This window comes from Rattus norvegicus, chromosome 7 (genome assembly GCF_021556685.1).
Source record: "Rattus norvegicus strain SHRSP/BbbUtx chromosome 7, alternate assembly SHRSP_T2T, whole genome shotgun sequence".
NCBI classification, from domain to species: domain Eukaryota; kingdom Metazoa; phylum Chordata; class Mammalia; order Rodentia; family Muridae; genus Rattus; species Rattus norvegicus.
In genome coordinates this window covers 124,440,267-124,461,317 of record NC_141540.1, presented here as the reverse complement: position 1 = coordinate 124,461,317, position 21,051 = coordinate 124,440,267, and the positions used below count along the sequence as shown (strand labels likewise).

The window sequence follows — 21,051 nt, the reverse complement described above, 5'->3', positions numbered from 1 at the left end:
ATATAATTTGGTTTGTGGCATGTATTTTGATATATAACACCCAGTGTATGAAAATAACAAAAAAATTACTTAACCAGGCCCAGTTAAGCTTTTTATCTGGGTTTCACATTCGAAGTGTTGCTGTGATGAACAGCTGGCTACTGTGTATGGTTTTACAGACAGATGTGAATAGTTCTTTATGACGAGCTACTGAGAAAATGAGTCTTTGCTGCAAGAGACATTCTACTACTGAGCTGCAGCTCCAGCCCTAAGCAGTGTGTGTGTGTGTGTGTGTGTGTGTGTGTGTGTGTGTGTGTATCTGTCTGTGCATGTGTGTCTGTGGCTCTGTGTGTATGGTATGTGTGTGTGTGTGTGTATCTGTTTGTGCATGTATGTCTGTGGCTCTGTGTGTGTGGTATGTGTGTCTGTGTATGTGATGTGTATCTGTGTGTGTGGTGTGTGTGTAGTGTGTATATGTGTCTGTATGTATGTGGTATGTATGTATGTGTCTGTGTATGTGGTGTGTGTCTGTGTGTGTGGTATGTGTGTGTGATTATCTGTGTGTGTGTGTGTCTGTGTATGGTATGTGAGTGTCTGTGTCTGTGTGTGTGTGTGTATGTCTGTGTGTGTGGTATGTGTGTGTGATTATCTGTGTCTATGTGTGTGTCTGTGTATGGTATGTGAGTGTCTGTGTGTGTGTCTGTGTGTGTGTGTCTGTGTGTGTGTGTCTGGTCTGTGTGTGTCTGTGTGAATGTGTGTGTATGTCTGGTCTGTGTCTGTGAATGTGTGTGTCTGTGTGGTATGTGTGTCTGTGTGGTATGTGTGTCTGTGTGGTATGTGTGTCTGTGTCTGTGTGTCTGTGTGTCTGTGTGTTTGTGTGTCTGTGTGTCTATATGAGTGAAAGAGAGAGGGAGTACCTGTATCTGTGAGTGAGAAGGCCAGAGGTTGATGTTAAGGTGTTTCCGTCATTGGCTTCCTATCTTATTTTGAGACAGGGTCTCTCACTGAACCTGGAGCTTACCCTTGTTTCTGCCTGTCCCCAGCTCTGAGGTCACAGGCTCCTAACTCCCTATGTAGGATGCTGGTGATGCACAGGCCTTCCCACTTGCACAGAAAGCCCTCTGCCAAGGCATCTCCACGCCCTCAAAGTTTCATCAGGAATCAGTGAACGTACTCCTCCTGTGCCAGGTCATGCCGTGGGAGGACTGCCATGTCCTTACACCTCTCTTAAGCCAAGAATCACATTGCTTTGTCAAATGTTCTTTGAAAGGTGGAGACAAGACAAGCCAGGCATGGGGACACACACCTGTAATCCCAACACTTTCTAGGCAGAGAAGGAGGATCGGGGAGTTCAAGGTCATTCTCAGCTACATAGTAAGCTTGAGGCCAACCTGGGCTATAGTCACACTTTGCCTAAAACAACAACAAAGGGGAAGAGGGGTTGTGGCTCAGTGGGCAAGCACTTGCTTACTTGGTCATGCCTGATTCTACCCCAGTGACTCAGGAACACACACACACACACACTAGCAGGATGGAGTTGGGGGAGTAGGAAGCAATTACTATGCAAAGCCCCCTCGGGTTTGATTGATCAGCATTTAGGAGTTGTTTTAGTTCTGCAACTGACCTGCAATGAAGTCCCCAGTGTGTCCCCTCCTCTCTTTGGGCCCATGTTTTCACATCTGTAAGACCTAAAATAAACCCGCTTCTCACACACCTACTTAGCATGTGACAAAGAAGGGTAAGGCTCTGAGAGTCTGGGGTGCAGGGGTCAGGTGACCGTAACCTGAGAGAAAGCCACATCTGGGGACTCCAACCTGTCACTGCCTGGGCAGAGCTGGCTCTGTTCCCATCCCCCAGCTGAGGCCACTGAAGGTTGAGAAGTCAACAAATGTGTGGCTTTTCTGCCAAGAAGAGAGTTGGGGTCCAAGCCCACCTTCCTAGGTTTCTGAGGTATTGAACTAGGCCTCAACACCAACCTTGTTCCCCGTGGCCTTAGAAAGATACATTCAGCCCCCTTGACTGAGTGCCTAAGGCTCAGGGTTCTGGCTCCAGCTTCCCTCTGTGGTCTGGCCAGACACACAGTCTCCGTTTCCCACAAACAGATTTTAAACATGCACATTATGTCGGGGAGGGGGGGCTTTCGTTCCTCCTGGCCTTTGTTCACCTGCAGTGTTCCCGATTCTATCTCCAACAACTGCCTCTACTACAGCCTTGTGTAGCCCGAACGCTCTCCATAAAGTATACCCTGGGGTTGGAATCAAAGGCCACAGAGTTGTACAAGACTATCTGCAAGTTACCATTCAAGTCTTCTGAGTCGTTGGGTGAGTCTCAGCGTGACCATAGCCGGTGCATGCCTGTGTGTGTGTGCATGCATGTGGCTTGAACTCAAAACACCCAAGTCAGTGTTTCTTCCTGCTGAGCCATCTGGTCAACCCTCTTCGTTCACATTTGTATCTTTCTGTTTCTGTTCTCTATGATATATTTCCATGATGCTTTTGTCATCATGGAAAATAAAGATTGCAGCTTAGTGTACTGAGGTTAAACTGTGATAGATAAAGACGTCTGTGTGCTAGAAGGAGGGTTCTGGACAAAGAAGCTAAGGTCAGACACTCCCATGGCTCTGACTCCTTCTCTCCTTCCCAGGCACCCATTCCTTCAGCCTCCACGAAAACCCTCCCACCAGCTAAGAACTTACACTCAGAGGAATGAACCCAGACTCCCCTTGTCTCAGGAGCCCCCTGACTGGCCCTGCTAACTCCCTAAGCATCCATGGCTACCCACCCTCGAGCCATCTAGCCAGTGCCTGAGAGTCTCAACCGTAGAGATCACCCTTGCGGGTCCCTCTGTGTGAACTTGACCGAGTGGTCTGTCTTCCCATGCCTCAACTTCCTCATTTGCAAAATGACCATCATTGGCACCTCCTTTGTAGACCTAGGTAGGAACAAAATTGGTCATTTTTGTCAGCACCAAACTCAAGGCCTGGCACACAGTAGGCACTTGCTAGAGAGATGCGGTTACTATCGTCTTTACTTGTCCCTAAGTTGTTGGGGCGTGCTCAAAGCAGCGCGGCAGCCCCTTCATTTAAGTACTTAGGAAGTCCCCTGGATGCAGTCCCAGAGACCCAGAATGTGAAAAGGATAAATCGTCTCGCCGAGCTGGACAAAGTCTGCGCCCGCAGAGGGGGAAGGGGTGAGGGCCGCCCAGGGTTTAAGCTGGGAACAATGGGCGCCGTCTGAGCGGCCCAGAACCTCTTCTTTGAGTCCTGAGAAGACCTATTTTCTCGTTTAAAGCTTTAAAGAGCCATTAAGTTGGGCAAATCCCTAATAAAACAGCTGTAACCCTAAGTAGCAATTTAAACAACCCATTGCTCTTCCACCCTGAGGAACGGGGCTGCTGGGCAGGCGATCTCCGGTCAGTCTGACATTGTCAGGCTAAGAGGATTGACTGGGACCCTTCCCTGAATGCAGCTCTCTTTAGCAAACCCGCACTTCCACCCTGCCCCCTCCTCTTTTTTTTTAAGTGTGCAGACCTAACTCTAATCTTCCCTCCTTTCTCTCCCCCTCCTCCTTGAATCGGTCTATTCTTTCACTGTGTGGAACTAATGAAGGCCGCTCAGAGTCCCCTCGCAGGAACAGGGCTCCGAAATAAAACATGTTTGATTGATCAACTTCAAAAAAGTCCTTGGCGAGGAGGTGGGGAGCTGGAGGAAGGAGAGGGAGAAGGGGGCTTGGGGTGGGTGTGGGGAGGAGCTCCTGGTTGGCCTGCAAAGGGGAGGGGGTTCTGTGTCTGGCTTGGGAGTGACAGCCCCAAGGAGGAGGGGGCCTTGCATAATGTCCCTGTCTATCCCCAAGATTCATTTGTTTGTTTTGTAGGTCTGTGATTGTGCAGGCGCCAGGGACTCCTGCCTGAAGACCCTGGGTCCCCCAGCAGTGGACAGAGGAAGGTTCCAATGCTTTTATGTCTTTATTTTATTTTGTCTTCATCTCCCTCCCCACAAATAAAAACTTTGGTCAGGCGAGCAGACTTCTGGCCTTCCAGTAATCCCCCCAGAGCAATGTGGTGACCAGTATGAGCCAGTTACAGGCATCCCCTGAGTCTTACTGCACACTGGTGCCAGGTCCCGGCTCTGAGCAAGAGCTCACTGAGCACCCACATTGTCCTAGGCGCTTCTATGAATTAATTTTATTTTCATGGGTTTTCAGAATTGCAGAACTGCAAAAACTAATTTCAAAACAATCCACAACCCACACGGGTAGGCAGGGGAAAGTCAAGTCCTTCGCTGGGGCCTATATAACCCATGCAAAACCCTGGGTTCTAGCTCCAGGGACACAAGAAATACATAAAACAAAGTCGACTTTCTGATAAGGGTTGCTAAACACCATGCTAGGAGGAAATGCTATTAACATTTGGATACATCGTCGCAACTGAAAACACACACACACACACACACACACACACACACACACACACACACACACATACTGGGGTGGGAGGATGAATTTCTATTTTGTTGAGAATGACAGAGATTGCTCATTGGTTAGGAGAGGAGAGCTAAGTTCCATTCCCAACTGTCTTATCAGGAGGATCACCTGTAACTCAAGCTCCAAGGAGTCCTACGCCCCCTTCTGGCCTCTAAGGACACTGCACTCATGTGCATAAACCCACATACAGATACACAGACACACACACACATATTAAAATAAAATACATGGGGGCATTTTATTAATTTTAGCTGTGTTTATTTGCTTGCAACTGTAAGGAACAATAGTAGGAGACAAAGCAGGGGTCTCGTGCGTGCTAGGCAAACACTGAGCCCATCTTTTCCCTAATGCAGCTCCAATTCATCTCCCACCACCCCCAGTGCCTAAGACTGCCCCCCTTCCCACAGCCTGCACTGTGTTATTACTGCTCTTGTGTCTGTACATTCCACAGGGGAACTGGCTGTCTCATTGCTGACATAGCTGGGCCCAGGGAGAGGCTGAAGTTAAACTGTCCTTCTTCTTAGCCTTGGTCTGCCTCTACCAGACCTGGTCTGGTCCCTCCCACCCTGGATACTGACAGATGCTATCCTCAGCCCATTTTCTTGGGCCTCTTGGAGTTTTTCCTCTGGCCACTGGGAAGCTCAAGAGTTCTCAAAGTTGCTCCTTCCTACCTGTTGCGATTCAGATCTGGGACAAGCAACTGAGGTACCTATTCAATATGCCAAAGTGAACCTGGCTTCCTACTCCCCAGAGGCTCTTCACCACATAATCCAGACATTTTGGCTCCCTCTCCTCCCCTCCTCTTCCCTTCCCTCCCCTCCCCTCCCCTCCCCTCCCCTCTCCTCTCCTCTTCTCTCTCTCTCTCTCTCTCTCTCTCTCTCTCTCTCTCTCTCTCTCTCTGCATTTTCTCTTTCTCCATGCAGCTGGCTACTCTCCCTCCCCTCTGTGCCCTTGTTTCTGGAAGAAAAAGTCTATATTCCCTTCATTTGTTTCCGAGTGCCAACCTACCTGGTGTTTAAGCGTCTTACTACTTCTAGTGTCAGTATTGTTGCTGCTGCTCCTGTTGTTTGTCTTAGAAAGAGGGTCTCAGGTAGCCCAGGTTGGCCTCAAATTCTCTTTGTAGCCCAGGATGACCTTGAATTTTTGTTCCTTCTGCCTCTGCCTCCTGAGTGCTGGAATTTCAGGATTAAATGCCCCTCCACTGTTGCTGAAAATCAAATCCAGGGCTTTGTGTGTGCAAGACTGGCTCTCTGTCAACTGAGCTGCATCCCCAGCCCCTTGAAAGAGTCTGAGTAAATGCCATGTGATTAAGACTGAGGTAGCAATAGGAATACAAGGACCAAACAATCCCAGATGCTTCTGATTCCAGGTGTCCCCAAGCCCTTCCTATCTGATGGCTCTCCAGGAGTCTGTGGTACTAGACAGGTGGATCCCAAGTGGATTTGACCCCAAGGCTCAGAGAAACATCTTGGGCTGACTCTGAACTCCCCCAAAGGAGAATCAGCATAGGTCCAAACAAAGGCCTTAACCATAATCTCAGCATCCCCACCCCAACCAGAGGGATGCTTTCAGAACACACTTCTACCATGTCCTGTCCTTGCCTAAGCCTTTCCCTGGCTCCCACCGACATGGGGTAAGTTAGAGCTGCACTGTTTGGAGCCTGAGCTCTGTCCTTGAGCCTTCAGGTTCTGCAGACTCTCTGCTTCACATCTGCTCCTCCACTCCAAACGCTCGCTCAGCCCTTAAGCCACCAGTTGAGCTCCTACTCACCCTACAAGTACCACTTGCTTTTCTCCTTCACACATGCATCCCCCTGCACTCCAGGCCCCCATTTCTTCTCCCTGCACAGTAGCAGCCTTAAATCTAGCCCCACTCTTCAAGGCAATACTGTCTTCCTAACTCCCATCCCCCATTAGACCGTGAGCTCCTGCAAGACAGATGCTAAGCCCAGAACAGGGTCTGGCATGGTTGAATGTTGAATGACTGAATAGATGTCACTCTAATACAACATCAGTGGGTTGATGGCAGTTACTGCCTACCTGATGGTTCTTTGGAGTCCATGGAGTCCATTATCTGGGACCAGAATGCCATAGAGGAAACAAAAGGCCAGTGTTTGGATAGGTTCAAGTGAGGTGTTGCTCATGCAGAAGTCCTTAGGGAAGCACACACACCACACAGACACACACACACACACACACACACACACACACACACACACAGAAGCATGTGCCCATGCATATCTATAGGCCAGTATGCAGACACTCATGTACACATAAAACCACATAGAGACAAGCACATGCACACATACACACATACACACAGGCACACATATATGCATGCACACACTCATGCATGCATACACATATCCATGTATGATTTGATATATGTGGGTACACTGTCGCTGTCTTCAGACACACCAGAAGAGGGCATCGGATCCCATTACAGATAGTTGTGAGCCACCATGAGCCACCATGTGGTTGCTGGGATTTGAACTCAGGACCTCTTCCTCTGGAAGAGTAGTCAGTGCTCTTAACTGCTGAGCCATCTCTCCAGCCCCCTCCTTGAGCTCTAAGCAAAGCCTCACAGTCACTTTCAAATTCTCTATGGTACTTAGAGAAGTCACAGGTTTTGAGGTCTGGATAAATGAAATATGAACAAGAAAAAGCAAGAACATATTTTTTAAAGACTCTGGCTGTCCATGACAGTTATTTCTGGCTATCAGTAAAGAGAACGGGGCACCCTCAGGAGTCATAGAATGGATCTCTGAGCCTCTGAGGGCTCCAGCCACACCTGCAGATGGATAGAGAATCACTGATCTGGTTGGGTAGTTATGGGTTTACATGGAAAGTGCTTGCCAGATGACAGGAACACTTTGTGGACAGGTCCCCCACTCTGAGCCATGGCTAGGCAGGGAGGTCTTGGCTACAGGGGACAGAAACAAATGTGGCTCAAGAGCAGAAGGAAATGATGTGCCCAAGACACTAATGTCTCTCTCCTCTCTCCCTCTTCCTCTCCTTCTCTCTCCTGACTCCTCCCCCTTCCCTTTTTCTTCTTCCTTCCTCCCCATCTCTCCCTAACACCCCCCTTCCCTCCCATCTTGTGTCCACTCACTGCCTGGGATTCCTTCTGTCTGAAATGGGCAGTTCCTGTCCACTCAGGAAATAGGTCACACCCATAGGTCCACAAACAAAGCATCTGACAGGTGTGAGATAGTCACGAGCCTTTGCCTAGACATATGCCTAATTGCTTGGTCAATGGCCCAGCCAGTCACCTGTTGACCTCTTAGGGCAAAGGCTTAAAGGGACCTTTGGTGACAAAAGTCTGACCACTTGAAGGGAAGATGGGACCACTAACCACAGGCTGCAGCTCTCTGGGTACATAGTGCCCATCGTGGGCCATGTAGGGAGCAGTGAGAACCTAGGGTAGGTCCTGGGCTCAGAGGTCAGGGCTGGGCATGAGGAAAAGTAAAATGAGGAGGAGGAAGGGAAGGGGGAGAGGAAGGGAAGGGGAGAAGAGGGGAGGAAAAGTGAAGGAAAGAGAAGGGAGGGGAAGGGGGAAGGGAAGAGGGGGAGAAGGAGCAAAGTGGAGAAGAGGGGGGAAAGGGAAGGGGGAGGGAAGAGGAGGGGAGGGAAGAGGAAGAGAAGGGGGAGAGGAAGGGAGAGGAGAGAAGAGGGAGGAGGGAAGGGAAGGGGAAGGTAGGGGAGGGGAGGGAAGAGGAGGAAATAGGAGGGGAAGGGAAGGGAGGGAGCTGTGGCTCAGAAAAGAGGAGGAGAGGAAGCATTACTTGAGGACAGGGAAGCCCAAGGCCATCTCAGGGAGTCACAAGTGCTTATGCTTGGCAGGTGTGAGCCTAAGTTTCTGTGGAGTCACTGAGGAAAAACTGAAAACTGCTGTTCCCTCAAGAAAGTCAGTGGTCAGAGGGAGAAGCCCTGGGGGCAGTCTCACTTGTCTTACTTGCGCTCTCTCTCTCTCTCTCTCTCTCTCTCTCTCTCTCTCTCTCTCTCTCTCTCTCTCGTGTGTGTGTGTGTGTGTGTGTGTGTGTGTGTGTGTGTGTGTGTGCGTGCAAGGCTTTGAGGAAGTACTGATGGCCCCCTGAGTGGAGTCATATTCTGAGACTGCGATGGATAGACAGGTCCAAGGAACAGTAGGTTAGTGAGGCTGGACCTCAGTTTCCCCAGATATCAGATGATCCCAGGCTGGGCTGTCTCCAGATTGTGCTTGTAGTCCTCTTGTCTTCATGTCCATCTGTAAACCTGAAGCCACAAGTCAGGTTCATGAGTGTCCCACACAGGTGCCATGCCCCTGTGCCCAACCCCGTAAAGTATCATAATGAGCCGATGGTTCTCTGCTCCACTTAGGGATGGCTGGAAGCACTTCCAGGGTCATCCTGTCTCCTCTGCCTCCTGGGAGTGGGGGAAGAGTGGCAGAGTGGTAAAACTGAGTAAGACCTCAGGCAGGCAGGGAGGTTGCGCCTTGCACCTTGCCGTGATTTAGGCACCATAGGGAAGCTTCTCTTCTCAATATTGGAACAAAAACAGAAACCTCCCAAAGCCTCACAATGCATAGCGTCCACTCATGCCAGGGTGCCTCTCTGCCTTTTGGTCTCCTTGTTTTATGAGCATGCTGTACAGGCCCAGGTTTGAATCCCACTTCTGACGTTTGCTAGCTCCATGATCCTGGTCAGGCAACCTCAGACCATTTTTCTCATGTGTCAACTGAGGATGGCAGCAATTTCTGTGTCACAAGAGTAGATGGCAGGATTTGCTGATGTCCTCGTACCATATCAGGTACCCAGGGATACCAACAAACGATATCTATAGTTATACTAAGTGGGAGGGGGAAAAGCACCCAGTCACAGCTCTGGGCCACCTCAGAGTCTGGCTCACTGGGACCTGGAGACTGAGACCCCGTCTGACAGCCCAAGAAAAGAGCCTGTGTGACCCACGATGGCACAGGGAACTGCAGAAAGGCCACCAAGCAAGAACAGAGGGGCAATACAGCCTTGGGAGGAATTAGGTAATCTTCCTTAAGAAAAAGAAAAAAGAGGCAAAACCCCAAAAGTCATCCACACAGAAGGATGGCATCTGTGTGATGACATTTTATGGTTATAGAGAACTCTGTACCCCAAAGAGCTTTCACAAGTAATCCAGAGAACCCTTCCTGATTAAAAATGTCCACAATAAAGCATTTATAACCCCATGGCTATTGCTACCATTTGGAGCAGGAGGGGTGCGTGTGTGTGTGTGTGTGTGTGTGTGTGTGTGTGTGTGTGTGTGTGTGGTATAATTATAACGACCCTAACAGGAGCACAAAAACATCTACGTAGCATGGTTTCAGGGCTTTGGGTTCACCATCTCCTTTAATCCTCCCCAGAAAGCACCAGCAACACTCCTCTGCTACTGAAAAGGAGAGTGAGGTTTAGAGAGGCCCTATGTCACGCTTGCCTGGTTTTATCCTCCCAGCAACTCCAAGAGACCATTCAGGCTGAGGGACCCAGGCTGCAAAGGGGTGAGTGGTGGGGACCCCACTACAGGGCTAGTCAGTGCTGAGATTGTGACCTGAGCCCAGGATCACAGAGGACAGGCTTAGAAGAGAGTAGCTGGATAATTTCTCTTGCCTGTTTTCAGGGAAACACCTTTGTGAACTGTCACCAGGGGGAGCCAAAGGGCCCCAAGTCCAGGGTCATCTGCTCTGGGCACTCAAAGATTTGGGGTTCTGCTGACCAGCCTAGCTTCCCTAGAGAGCACAGAAGGTGGGTTGCTTAGAGAGACAACAGCCGGTTTCAGTCTTAAGGACCTGGCACTGCCAAAATCACCTCAACAGAGCGATAGATAGGAGTTCACAGCTGGTTCTGTCTTGTTTCTGGGACCATTTGTTCCTTCCTTCACTCACTCATTCATTCATCCATGCACGAATTCACATGATAATTGCTTTAGCTCCCTTTGGGAACTGTGGTCACAGAGAAGACCCCCAGGATTGCACTTTGGATGGTGACAGAGAGAAAACTGAGGAGTGTGAGAATGGGGACTTTCATTTTCTGAGCCTGAAGGGTGTCTTGCACCGAGCTTATGAGGCAAGGACCAGGATGCACACAGGAGGAAACAAAGGCTTTCCTGGTGAATGCATGACACTGGGCTCAGGGTGCAAAAGGCAAGCTGTGTGCCAGCCAGCTGTGTGCCAGCCAGCTGTGTGCCAGTCAAGCTGTGTGCCAGCCTACCTTGCCTGTGGTTGGTCTAGAGAGGACCTCAGAGGAGGGCACGGGTGCTGATGGGCATACAGAGTGCACGCAGGTGGCTTTGATGTGAGGTAGCTCAGTCTGTTCCCCAAACCCGTGGCTTCTTCCACTTTCTCAGCTCAGTATGCAGGGATACCAAGACATCCTTACTCCTGGCGTTAGAGTGACAACTCTGTGTAACCAACCCACCCCAGAATGGTCATACCAGCTTTCATTGTGTCTTACTTCTGCTCTGAGAGACAACGCATCTTTCTCTACCCCAAAATCCTTCTCCTTGGTCAGGAACTTAGACACATGGCTCCCCTCCCCCAGCCCTCACAGGACCCTTTGGCTCTGCCACATGAGCCATGGTCTCGGAGAAGAGACCCTCATTTCTCTGCGCACTTGAAGAGTGTTAGGTCATCAGAAAATTTGACCTTCAGGTTCACTGAAGATAAAGGTTACTGTGGATAAAAATTTCATATTAGCAGAAGAGTCCCTGGGAACTCTAGGGAATCCCAAGCCATTCCCAGCCCCCAACCCACCTTAATACTGAGGGAGAGGATAGAACCTGAAAGGTCTCATGGTTGCTACTGAGTCTGAGTGGGAATGGGAACCCCCTGGGAAAGACGCATGAAAAACATCACGATAAGAAGTCAGAGCCCCCTCCCCTTCACCAAAAACGCTTCTCACACGTGGACAAAAACCCCAAAGCCCTACAGCTGGGAGAAGACAAAATAAGGCATGGTGAAAAAGAAGAGGAGGAGGAGGAGGAGGAGGAGGAGGAGGAGGAGGAGGAGGAGGAGGAGGAGGAGGAGGAGGAGGAGGAGGAGGAGGAGGAGGAGGAGGAGGAGGAGAAGGAGAAGGAGAAGGAGAAGGAGGAGAAGGAGAAGGAGAAGGAGAAGGAGAAGGAGAAAGAAGGAGAAGGAGAAGGAGAAGGAGAAGGAGAAGGAGAAGGAGAAGCAGCAGCAGCAGCAGCTACATGGCCAGGAGCAACCAGAAAAAGAAAACGCACGCAGTGGCAGGGTAGGAGATGTGGACACCGTAGAGGCCAGTGTCCCACGTTTTTCTCCCTGATTCCATCTGCATAGCATGGAAATGTACCCCTTGCCTTAGCCTCCAAACTATTGCCACAAGCCCACAGGAAATCTAGTTGGCAGCATGAGCCGAGACACATGACTTTAACCTTCTGGGGCCTTAGAAGGTGGCTGCAAAAGTGTGTGTTGGGGGCAGGGAGGAAGAGACAGCCAGCATGGAAGGGAACCGATGGACGCAACACTACGCAGGCAGAGTGGACAAAAAGAGAAAAGTCTAGTCTTTGAATCTGGAGAGCAGGAGAAAACAGGCGTTCTTATTGGTGGTTGTCAAGGAGATGGGCCTTGGGGTTTGCTGAACTTTTTCAGCGTCCTGCCTCCCGAGCTGAGAGAGGCCATTGAGTGCCCGCCAGGCCTCAAGGCCTAGGGGTCAGGTGTAGACTCCGAGCTGGGGGGAGGATCTGGGCTAGGGAGACTGCAAAGCTATGGTCCTCTCGCCCTGCTGGGCCTGTCATCCGAGGACCTGGACTTCGCGGAGCAACAGGAGCCTGGGGAGACAGAAAGGCCACTCAATCCAGGTCGTGTGTCCATTCCCTGGGAACACGGTTCTAGGCGCGATACGCGTCTGTCCAAGACAAACACTCCCTTAGCCATTGTCCTCGGGGCAGTAATGAAAAATTCCTTTGATTTTGTACGCAAATTCTGAAGCTATCTTCCAGAGCTTTTCATGCCGTTCAGTATGCGGCTGTCCCCGGCAGTACTTGGCACCCAGTAGGGCCTCACTAAATGCCTATAGATCGACTGCGTGCACTAAGCATCATCTTCAGCACTCCTGGGTGCCTCCGGGCCTTTCTTTACCTCTACTCCCCCAACTGAGTGTGTGCGGGGCTAAAGGGTGCTGCGCCGGAGGAACAGTCACCCTTGACCTCGGGGACCCAGGAGATAGAGCTGGACTGGGGAAGAGCGGTCTGGGGACCTGTCCCGGACCGGTGACATCCTGTACCCGGACCCCAGCTCTCTCCGCTCCCACCCCCCACCTGCCGCCCTCCCCCCCCCCCCGGTGAGAGGGCGGGCCCAGACCCTCGCAGGCCACGCCACCCGACACCCACTGGACGGCCTCCCGCGGAGCTCCGCCCCCCGCGGCTGCGGGCCAATGAGCGCGCGGCTGTCAGCTTGTCTTGCGCGCCGGCTGTGTGGCTCCGGAGCCGGAGCGGTAGCGGAGCTTGCTGCAGACAGGAGCGCTCGCGGAGCGGCCGCTCTGAGCGTCCCGTGCCCCGCACCCAGCGCGGCCCGCAGCGAGCATGGGCGCGGCGGCCGTGCGCTGGCACTTGTGCCTGCTGCTCGCTCTGGGAGCGCGAGGGCAGCTGGTGGGGGGCAGCGGGCTGCCAGGTAAGCGCGAGGACCCCGGGAGGATGAGAACGCGCGGGGTCCTACAGGCTGCCACCCCGCGCCGTCGGAGGCCGCCCGGCGCCGGGTCCTGCCTCCTTGCAAAGTAACTTCTGCGAGCGCCCTGGGCGCCCGGGGCCGGCGGGGGCGGGGTGGGCTGAGGCCCCGGGAGGGGAAGCGGGAGGCCGGAGGAAGAAAGGAAGCGCGACGGCCGCCTGCGGGGCCCGGCATGCGTACAGAGACGGGCGGGGACCCCCGAGCCGAGAGCGGCGCTCCCCCAGGGCCCAGGACCCGGCAGCTGCCGCGTAGGAGATACCGGAGGTGTTCAGAAAGGACGCGCTGGGACTGGAGGGGAGGTGGGGAGATGGAGGGACAGACGACAGGAGCCGAGGCGCAGAGAGAGGGAACAGACAAAAGGGCCCAGGAAGAAGCCCTCAGAAAGACAGCCGCGGGAGGGAAGAGGGGAGAGGAGGCAAGGGAGGGGAGCGAGGAAGCAGTGGACAGCGGAAAGGAGAAAGGCAGATCAAAGGACGGAGAGGAGGAGACAGATGGACACCAGACAGAGAGACGGGAGGACTCGGAGGGGCGTCGCCGAGGGAGGGGACCGAGTGAGAGAGGAAGGATGGAGATGTCTGGGAAGAGATGGACAGATGGACTGTCAGACAGGAGGGGGAGAAGAGACGGACAGACGTAGGGAAGGAGGTGGATGAGAACACGAATAGCAGAACAGATGAGGACGAGGACATCGGAGAGAGGGGGCTGGAGGCACAGGCACACCAGCCTTTGGTCCGGGCAGAAGGAGCTGCTAGGTAGGGGTGTCCCTCTGTGATCTGAGTTTCCTGAAAGGGGCTCTGGGGGCAAAGCTGCACACTGAGCCACTCTTTTCACATTCTTTCTTGTTCTCCTTGGAGAGGGCAGGGAGGGTCCTGTCTTGCTCTCCCTCCACTGAGTCTCGGGAGTCAGAGTCCCACAGAGATCCAGTGCCAGGGAGTTTATGATAGTCCAGCTACTTCACCGTTGGCGCTGAGGTTTCTTCCATGCTCCCGTTCCAGAAGCTGGGCCTTGTTGAGGGTACTGGATAGTCTGTGGGCATTTCTCCCAGGTTTTGGGGTCCTTCACCTTTGTGGGACTGTCCTGTGTGCCTCTCCCTTCCTCTCTGTCCTCCCTGGTGTCTGTCTGTCTCTGCCTCTCCCCCTTCCCTCTGTGGAAACCTGGTGACTCTGGAGCCCCAGCGGCTAAATAAGAAAACCAGAGTTGAAGTGAGCAGCCTGTATCTGAGGGTTGCACAGGGATCTGCAGTTCGGCTCAGCCTGGTTTCTTTGCTCCCAGGTCAAGTTTATAATTTGAAAGGCAGCAGCCCCACCTACCCCTTCCAAACTTCTGTGTTCCAATCCTATTTAGGTGAGAGATGGGAAGGACCTCAGACCCCCCTGGAAACTTTCTGAACCTCACTCTCACCTCCTGACCCACGGGAAGTAGGAAGATGAGCCTCTCTTAGAGGTCCCCCCACATGTTCTGGCCCTCTCAGGCATCCTGTCCTGAGGTAGTGGGTCCCTAGGTGGCCAGCTCTCCAGAAAGCCCCTCCCCCACGACCTCCCCACTGGCCTTGAAATTCGCTCTCCCGGTTTACTATGCTGCCTACCTCTCGGTTCTTGCCTTACTGCCTTTGGACAGCTGCAGAGGTGGACCACACACTTGAACCGAGGTGGCTGGCCTTGGGAGGGATCCTACATCTGTGTATATGTGTGTGTCTGTCTTTTGCATGTGTTTGCGTGTGCAGGGAGGAATCTCCTGTGCTCCTATCCAATGCCTCTCTCCCCTCTGGTGTGGAGCTGGTACCTGGGAGTCTGGAGTGAGGAAGAGGGGTGGGGCACAGAGCTAGAGCCCAGGGTCCAGCCAGAGGATAAACTCAAAGTGGGCATTAACAGGCACCATGAACTCTAGGGTGAGACCAGATGGATAAAGAGATGGGAACATTTGGAGCCTCCCAGGGGGACTGTCCTCAGGGCAGCTGCTGAAAGTCCCTTGTCTGCTCACCTGAGTCCTTCTGCCTGTCCATCTGTGTGGTGCTCCCAGCCAGCTGGAAGGAGAGGGATGCCCAGACAAGCTCTTTCTGTGATGGAGCCTAATCCAGTATCTTGCATTACTGGTCTCAAATCCCCAGTCTAAACCTAAAGTTCTGGCTGTTCCCTGAGTAAACTCAGAGTGAGCAATGGAATGAAGGGACAGGGAGGGAGGGAGGGAGGGAGGGAGGGAGGGAGAGAGGGAGGGAGGGAATGAATCAGGAAATCAGGTGTGTGTGCAGAAGGCCTTCCCACTCTGTAGCCATGGCTGCATTCTGGATTTATGTGCTGGGGATAGGAGGTAGGGTGCACTAGAGCTCTCTGAGCCTGGGTGGTGCTGGGGGGTCTAGAGGCTGGGCTATGAGTACTGGCTATCTGAAGCCTGGGTTGGCAGAGGGAAAGAAAGGCAGATCCATAGACACTACTCTGGGTGGGAGCCTAGGGGATGATCCCTCCCACAGTTCCACTGCCTTGGGACCTCACATCTAGGTTATCTGCAGCCTTCTTGGATGGCCTCTGCTTGGTACCTGTACACCATTCTGCCTTAGTTTTCTTATCTGCAACCCTGAGACCAGATCTCAGTTCTTCTGAGGACTCTTTCAGGAGGAGTATGGACTTGGAAGGATGCCTGAGGGGAAACCTAGACCCACAGAGGTTTTTCTAGCCTTCGGTTTTTCCAACTCTTAAGTGAGGATAATGGCTATACCCAATGGGACTGTTATGAAAATAAAGACCAGATGTGAAAGGACGTGTGCCTGGCACAGAGAAGCTGCCTCAAGGATGCTACCAATTTGCCCCTTGTCACATCAAACTGACATGTGACTGTTAATGTTAGCTGTTCAAGTGGTCAGTGGTAGGATGGGGGCATGAACTTCCGGCACAGTCTCAGATGTCTTCCCAGCATGCCTCACCTGGACTTTCCCCTCCTCCGCAGGAGCCGTGGATGTGGATGAGTGCTCAGAGGGCACAGATGACTGCCACATAGATGCCATCTGTCAGAACACACCCAAGTCTTACAAATGTCTCTGCAAGCCGGGCTACAAGGGGGAAGGGAAGCAGTGCGAAGGTAAGTTCCCTCAGCCCTCCCCAAGCCAGGGCCAGAGGGAGGTGGCTGAGGCCTGCCCTATGGCGTACCAGCAGGCCAACCCTATAGCCCACCCCTTGGACATGGGCAGCCCCGGCGTCTGACAATTTTATGCTGTCCTGCAGGCTTCCAGGAGACATAGCTACTCACCTGGAAGGCAAAAGTTGAAACTGTGGGGTACCAGGCTTTCACCTCAATTTTAGCCCCCTTTTTCTTGATAATATCAGGGTTGAATGACTTTTGTGTGTCCGGCCCTGACTACACATGGGAATCAGTAAAAGCTCAGGGTGACTTGTCCTCTGGATCCCTAACTTCAGCCTCCAGACCCCGCCTGTGAGCGGGGCTGTGAGGCTGGCTCAGCTGCCTCTCCTCTTTCCAGCCCCAGTCTGTGATTCAAGCTATATATCCATCTGTCTAGCCTGCACCTGGAGTGCCGGGTTGATGGTTCCCCAGGGAAGACCTAGCAGTGTGTGCCTGAAATCCCAGTACTCAAGAGTTCAGGGAAACTCAGGCATGGTGGCCCACAAACACCTTTAATCCCAGCTCTCAGTAGACAGAGGCAGGTGGATCTCTGAGTTTGAGGGTAGCCTGGTCTACAAAAGCAAGTTCCAGGACAGCAAACTTCAACACAGAAACCCTGTCTTGAACAATCAAAAAATAATTTAAAAAAAATTAAAAATAAAATAGAATAAAAAGAATTCAAGGCAAATAGATCTATGTAGGCTACGTCATCTTGGACACAGTAGGTTTGACACTCTCCTGAACCGTCTCCAAAAAAGAGAGAAAGAAAGAAAGAAAGAAAGAAAGAAAGAAAGAAAGAAAGAAAGGCAGGTAGAGGAAGGAAGGAAGGAAGAGGAAGGAAGAGGAAGGAAGAGGAAGAAAGGAAGAGGAAGGAGGGAAGGAAAAGAAGGAAGGAAAGAAGGAAGGAAAAGAAACTGTCTCCTGAACAGAGAAACGTGAAGCCTCTGTGGTCCTGGGAAGTGGGAATCTAAGTCAGGTGGGATACTGACTCATAAAGGACTCATGGTTGTTTTGACGCCATGTGTGTTGGGCAGAGCTTGGCTATTCTCCCTGATCACAAACCCCTAACCCAAACCTTCCCATCCATCCAACTGTGCAGAGGAAAGCCAAGCATTGATGACCGTGTTTCCAAAGTTTTACAGTAGCACAGACAGAACCAAAACCAGGGTTTCCAATCCTCAGTCAGACTTGCTGGTGCTCAGTCTCCTGTGTGCGACTGCACTGGGCAAGCCTTGCATGAAAACATGAGGATGTTCCGCCTCCTCTGACCAGGCCCTGCAGAGCTGGGGCTCCGCCCTACAGCTGCCCAACTGCCCCCAGGAATGCAGACATCACTGAGCTCATCTCTACAGACTGAGAGACAAGCAGATGGCATCTTCATAGGTCCTGCTTAGTGTCAGCTTGCTTGGATCCCCAGGAGCAGCAGGGGGGAAGCTGATGTGACCCACGCACCTCTGGGAAATGCCCAGGGAGGCAGGTAGAGAGAGCAGGTCATGTCCAAGGCTGCTGGCAGGGCCTGGAGGGTAGGTAGCTCAGTGGTCCAGGCAGTAAAAGTGAGGGAGTGTGTGTACTTTCTGACTCTCTCCTTGTCCTTAAGACCCGATGTGCCAGCAAAGGAGGGCCATGTTTGGCACAACCCTCCTGCTAGCTGAAGCCACTGAGGTGGCCTGTCCTTCTCACAGCCCAGCTTCTGCTGTTTACTGCCCTCAGGTCACATCATCTGCCTGTTTCTCTGAAGCCCTTCAGAGCTCAGATTAAACACCCCATAGTGATGGAGCCCTGGGATGAGACATATTTAGCTCATTTTGAGGAAGAAGCTCATGTAGTCTAGGCTGTCCTTGAACTTGTTATGTGGTTGAGGCTGACCTTGAACTCCTGATCTTCCTGCCTCTATTTCTGGGATTACAGATGATTACAGATGTGTAACACTAAACCTAGTTCGGGATCAGACCTAGGGCCCCTGCATGCAAGGTAATCACTCTATATCTGAGCTATGTCCCAGCCCAAGAGCCAGACTCTTGTTCCCAACCAGCTCAGCCACCTGGCTCTGTGGACCTTTCTTTGCCCATCTCTGTCCCAGGAGGAGGTTGGAGTGCCCTGAGGGAACGCACATGCACACTCCTGAATTACAGTCCCATTATCCTCCCAGAAGCCCCTCGGCTGCCCCCATTGTTGCTTTTCTGACTCTGGGTTCTAATTTCATATCTTGCATCCCCCAACCTTGTTTACTGAGGGCTGGGTGTCAGAGCCATCTCTCTCAAGCCATATACATCTGGCTGTCACGCCCAGGAACTCTCGAGCACCTCACTTACAAAGTCTGTCATTCTGCTCCCAGCTCCTGGGGCAGGGCTGGCGATATCCCTGGTCTATAGAACATGTTTAGTCCTTAGTCGTCTCCCCGCCCTGACTGGAGTTCAGCTGAGCAGTTTGTGAGACCCCAGTGAGTGGAGGGGAGTGGGAAGCAGGAGCCTGGGAGTTGCTAGGAGGATCTTTTCTGTGGTGGTGCATTTGACCCTGTGCCATGCGAGGAAACCAGGGTGGCCTCTGCAAGGCACCTTGGTCGCAGCCCACCTCTGACATAAGCACTGGGCAACGATTCGCCGTCAGCAAGCCTCAGCGTCTCCTTTGGCTTTGTTTCCACTCATCCTGAAGAGCTGGGCCCTGCAGGACACGGTGCAGTGTATGAAGCCCTCCTGCCTGGCTCCTAGCTCCTAGCATTCAACATGCAGATGAGCTTGTTACCTGCCACCATTTGCTGTTATAGGAGCTGCAAGCCACAGGGGGTTGTGAATGGTAAAGACCTTTCGGAGTCCCTCAGTGCCACACACATTTGGGTGATGCTCCTGATACCATGTGCCCTGCCCTTCCGTTGGTGCTGCCTAGGGGCTGAAGTGACAGTCTTAAAGCACAGAGAATGCTGGTTGGCCTGGGTTCTGAGGGCCTGGGTACCAGCTTGCTTGTCTTAGGTGTCCTTATTCCTGGAGACCGGCATTGGTTGGCATAAGGGCAGCCTATTGGAATATTGACACAGAGACCATCAGACTCCCTAAGATGGCTATCCCCAGAAGACTGCAGACACATCCATCTGCAGGGGCTGAGAGGCCACATTCAGGGTGGCCTGAGGGAGCTCAGAGACCACCCAGACGTTCATTTCCTTGTTTGGATGGTCCGATGGAGACCTGAGAGAGGAGGGCCTTGCCAGGATTGGGATGAGAGCCCAGGTGTGGTGGGCCCATTGCTGTGTCTTCTGTGGTCACTGCTGTCTATCACGTTCTGAATGGTCCTTATTCAACCGAGCAGAGTCGTTAGAGAATAGGTGTTGAGCCGGATTGCTGGGATGCACATCCCGCCTGTGTATCTGGGCAAGGCACTCAATGTATGGTGTCTGTACAATGCGCACCATCTAGCAACCACTTTGTAGGCTTTGAAGGCAAGGGTTAAGTGAGCTGGTGTATTTAAAGCCTGATAGCATAGCCTGGCGTGTAGCGTGTAACACACAAGCATTAGCTGCTGTTGCTATGGTGATGGTAGTAGAGCTAACAGGTGATGATGGTGTGGTGCTTTTCACTTTTATCCTTTTTTAATTTGCAGCGCTGAGAACCAAACCCAGGGCCTTGGGCAAGCCACATGACAAACTGCGTCTTTACAGATGGATGGACGGATGGGTGGGTGGGTGGATGGATGGATGGATGGATGGATGGATGGAAGGATGGGTAGATAGATTGCTAGACAGACAGATGGACAGACAAACAGACAGACAGATTTGGGGGATTTTTTGAGAGAGTTCTCTGTGCAGCATTGACTATCCTGGAACTTGCTCTGTAGACCAGGCTGGCCTTGAACTCACAGAGCTCCTAAAAGCTGGGACTAATGGCATGCATCACAACCACCTGGCAGATGTGGTGTTACTGACTTAGATGAAGGTTATGGTGATGGTAGTAAAAGTGATATTGGTGAGGTGGTAAGGATGGTGATGGTGAAGGTGAAGGGATTGATATTAATAATATTAGTCACAGTGACAGTGATGACACAGATTGTGATGTTGATAACAGTGGTAATGGAGGTGAGATGACTGTGATGCTGATGATGGGGAGAGTGATTATGGTGCTGATGGTGACTATGGTGATGGGATGCAGATGATGATGACTGTGATGCTGATGATGGGGAGAGTGATTATGGTGCTGATGGTGGCTATGGTGATGGGATGCAGATGATGATGACTGTGATGCTGATGATGGGGAGAGTGATTATGGTGCTGATGGTGACTATGGTGATGGGATGCAGATGATGATGACTGTGATGCTGATGATGGGGAGAGTGATTATGGTGCTGATGGTGGCTATGGTGATGGGATGCAGATGATGATGACTGTGATGCTGATGATGGGGAGAGTGATTATGGTGCTGATGGTGACTATGGTGATGGGATGCAGATGATGATGACTGTGATGCTGATGATGGGGAGAGTGATTATGGTGCTGATGGTGACTATGGTGATGGGATGCAGATAATGAGATGACTGTGATGCTGATGATGGGGAGAGTGATTATGGTACTGATGGTGGCTATGGTGATGGGATGCAGATGATGATGACTATGATGATGATGATGGGGAGAGTGATTATGGTACTGATGGTGGCTATGGTGATGGGATGCAGATGATGAGATGACTGTGATGCTGATGATGGGGAGAGTGATTATGGTGCTGATGGTGGCTATGGTGATGGGATGCAGATGATGTTGAGGCAGTCTCCATGTCTGTTTCATTATCATCTCATCCTACTGATGTAT

At 51.9% G+C, this 21,051-nt stretch overlaps 1 protein-coding gene and 1 long non-coding RNA gene across 5 annotated transcripts in view; one reads left to right on the top strand and one right to left on the bottom strand.

Annotated features, from left to right (window-relative positions):
• The window catches only part of LOC134479951 (uncharacterized), a 29,514-nt gene that overhangs the window by 7,717 nt on the left and 746 nt on the right, over positions 1-21,051 (bottom strand). The window contains exons 2-3 of one of the 2 annotated variants that reach the window (XR_015625822.1): positions 16,069-16,194; positions 11,967-12,256 (exon numbers count right to left, since the gene is read on the bottom strand). This is a non-coding gene — a long non-coding RNA (uncharacterized LOC134479951). Of the gene's footprint in view, positions 1-11,966; positions 12,257-16,068; positions 16,195-21,051 lie in introns of those variants that run through there. The other variant, XR_015625823.1, reaches the window with a different exon arrangement.
• Positions 12,910-21,051, top strand: part of Scube1 (signal peptide, CUB domain and EGF like domain containing 1) — a 121,992-nt gene continuing 113,850 nt past the window's right edge. For 2 of the 3 annotated variants that reach the window (XR_015624121.1, XM_087557475.1), the window contains exons 1-2: positions 12,910-13,097; positions 16,092-16,223. Coding sequence is in view for 2 of the 3 variants with exons in the window: in XM_087557475.1 (XP_087413601.1) it covers positions 13,010-13,097; positions 16,092-16,223 (220 nt within the window). In the remaining variant the exon portion in view is untranslated. 3 annotated transcript variants of the gene reach the window in all.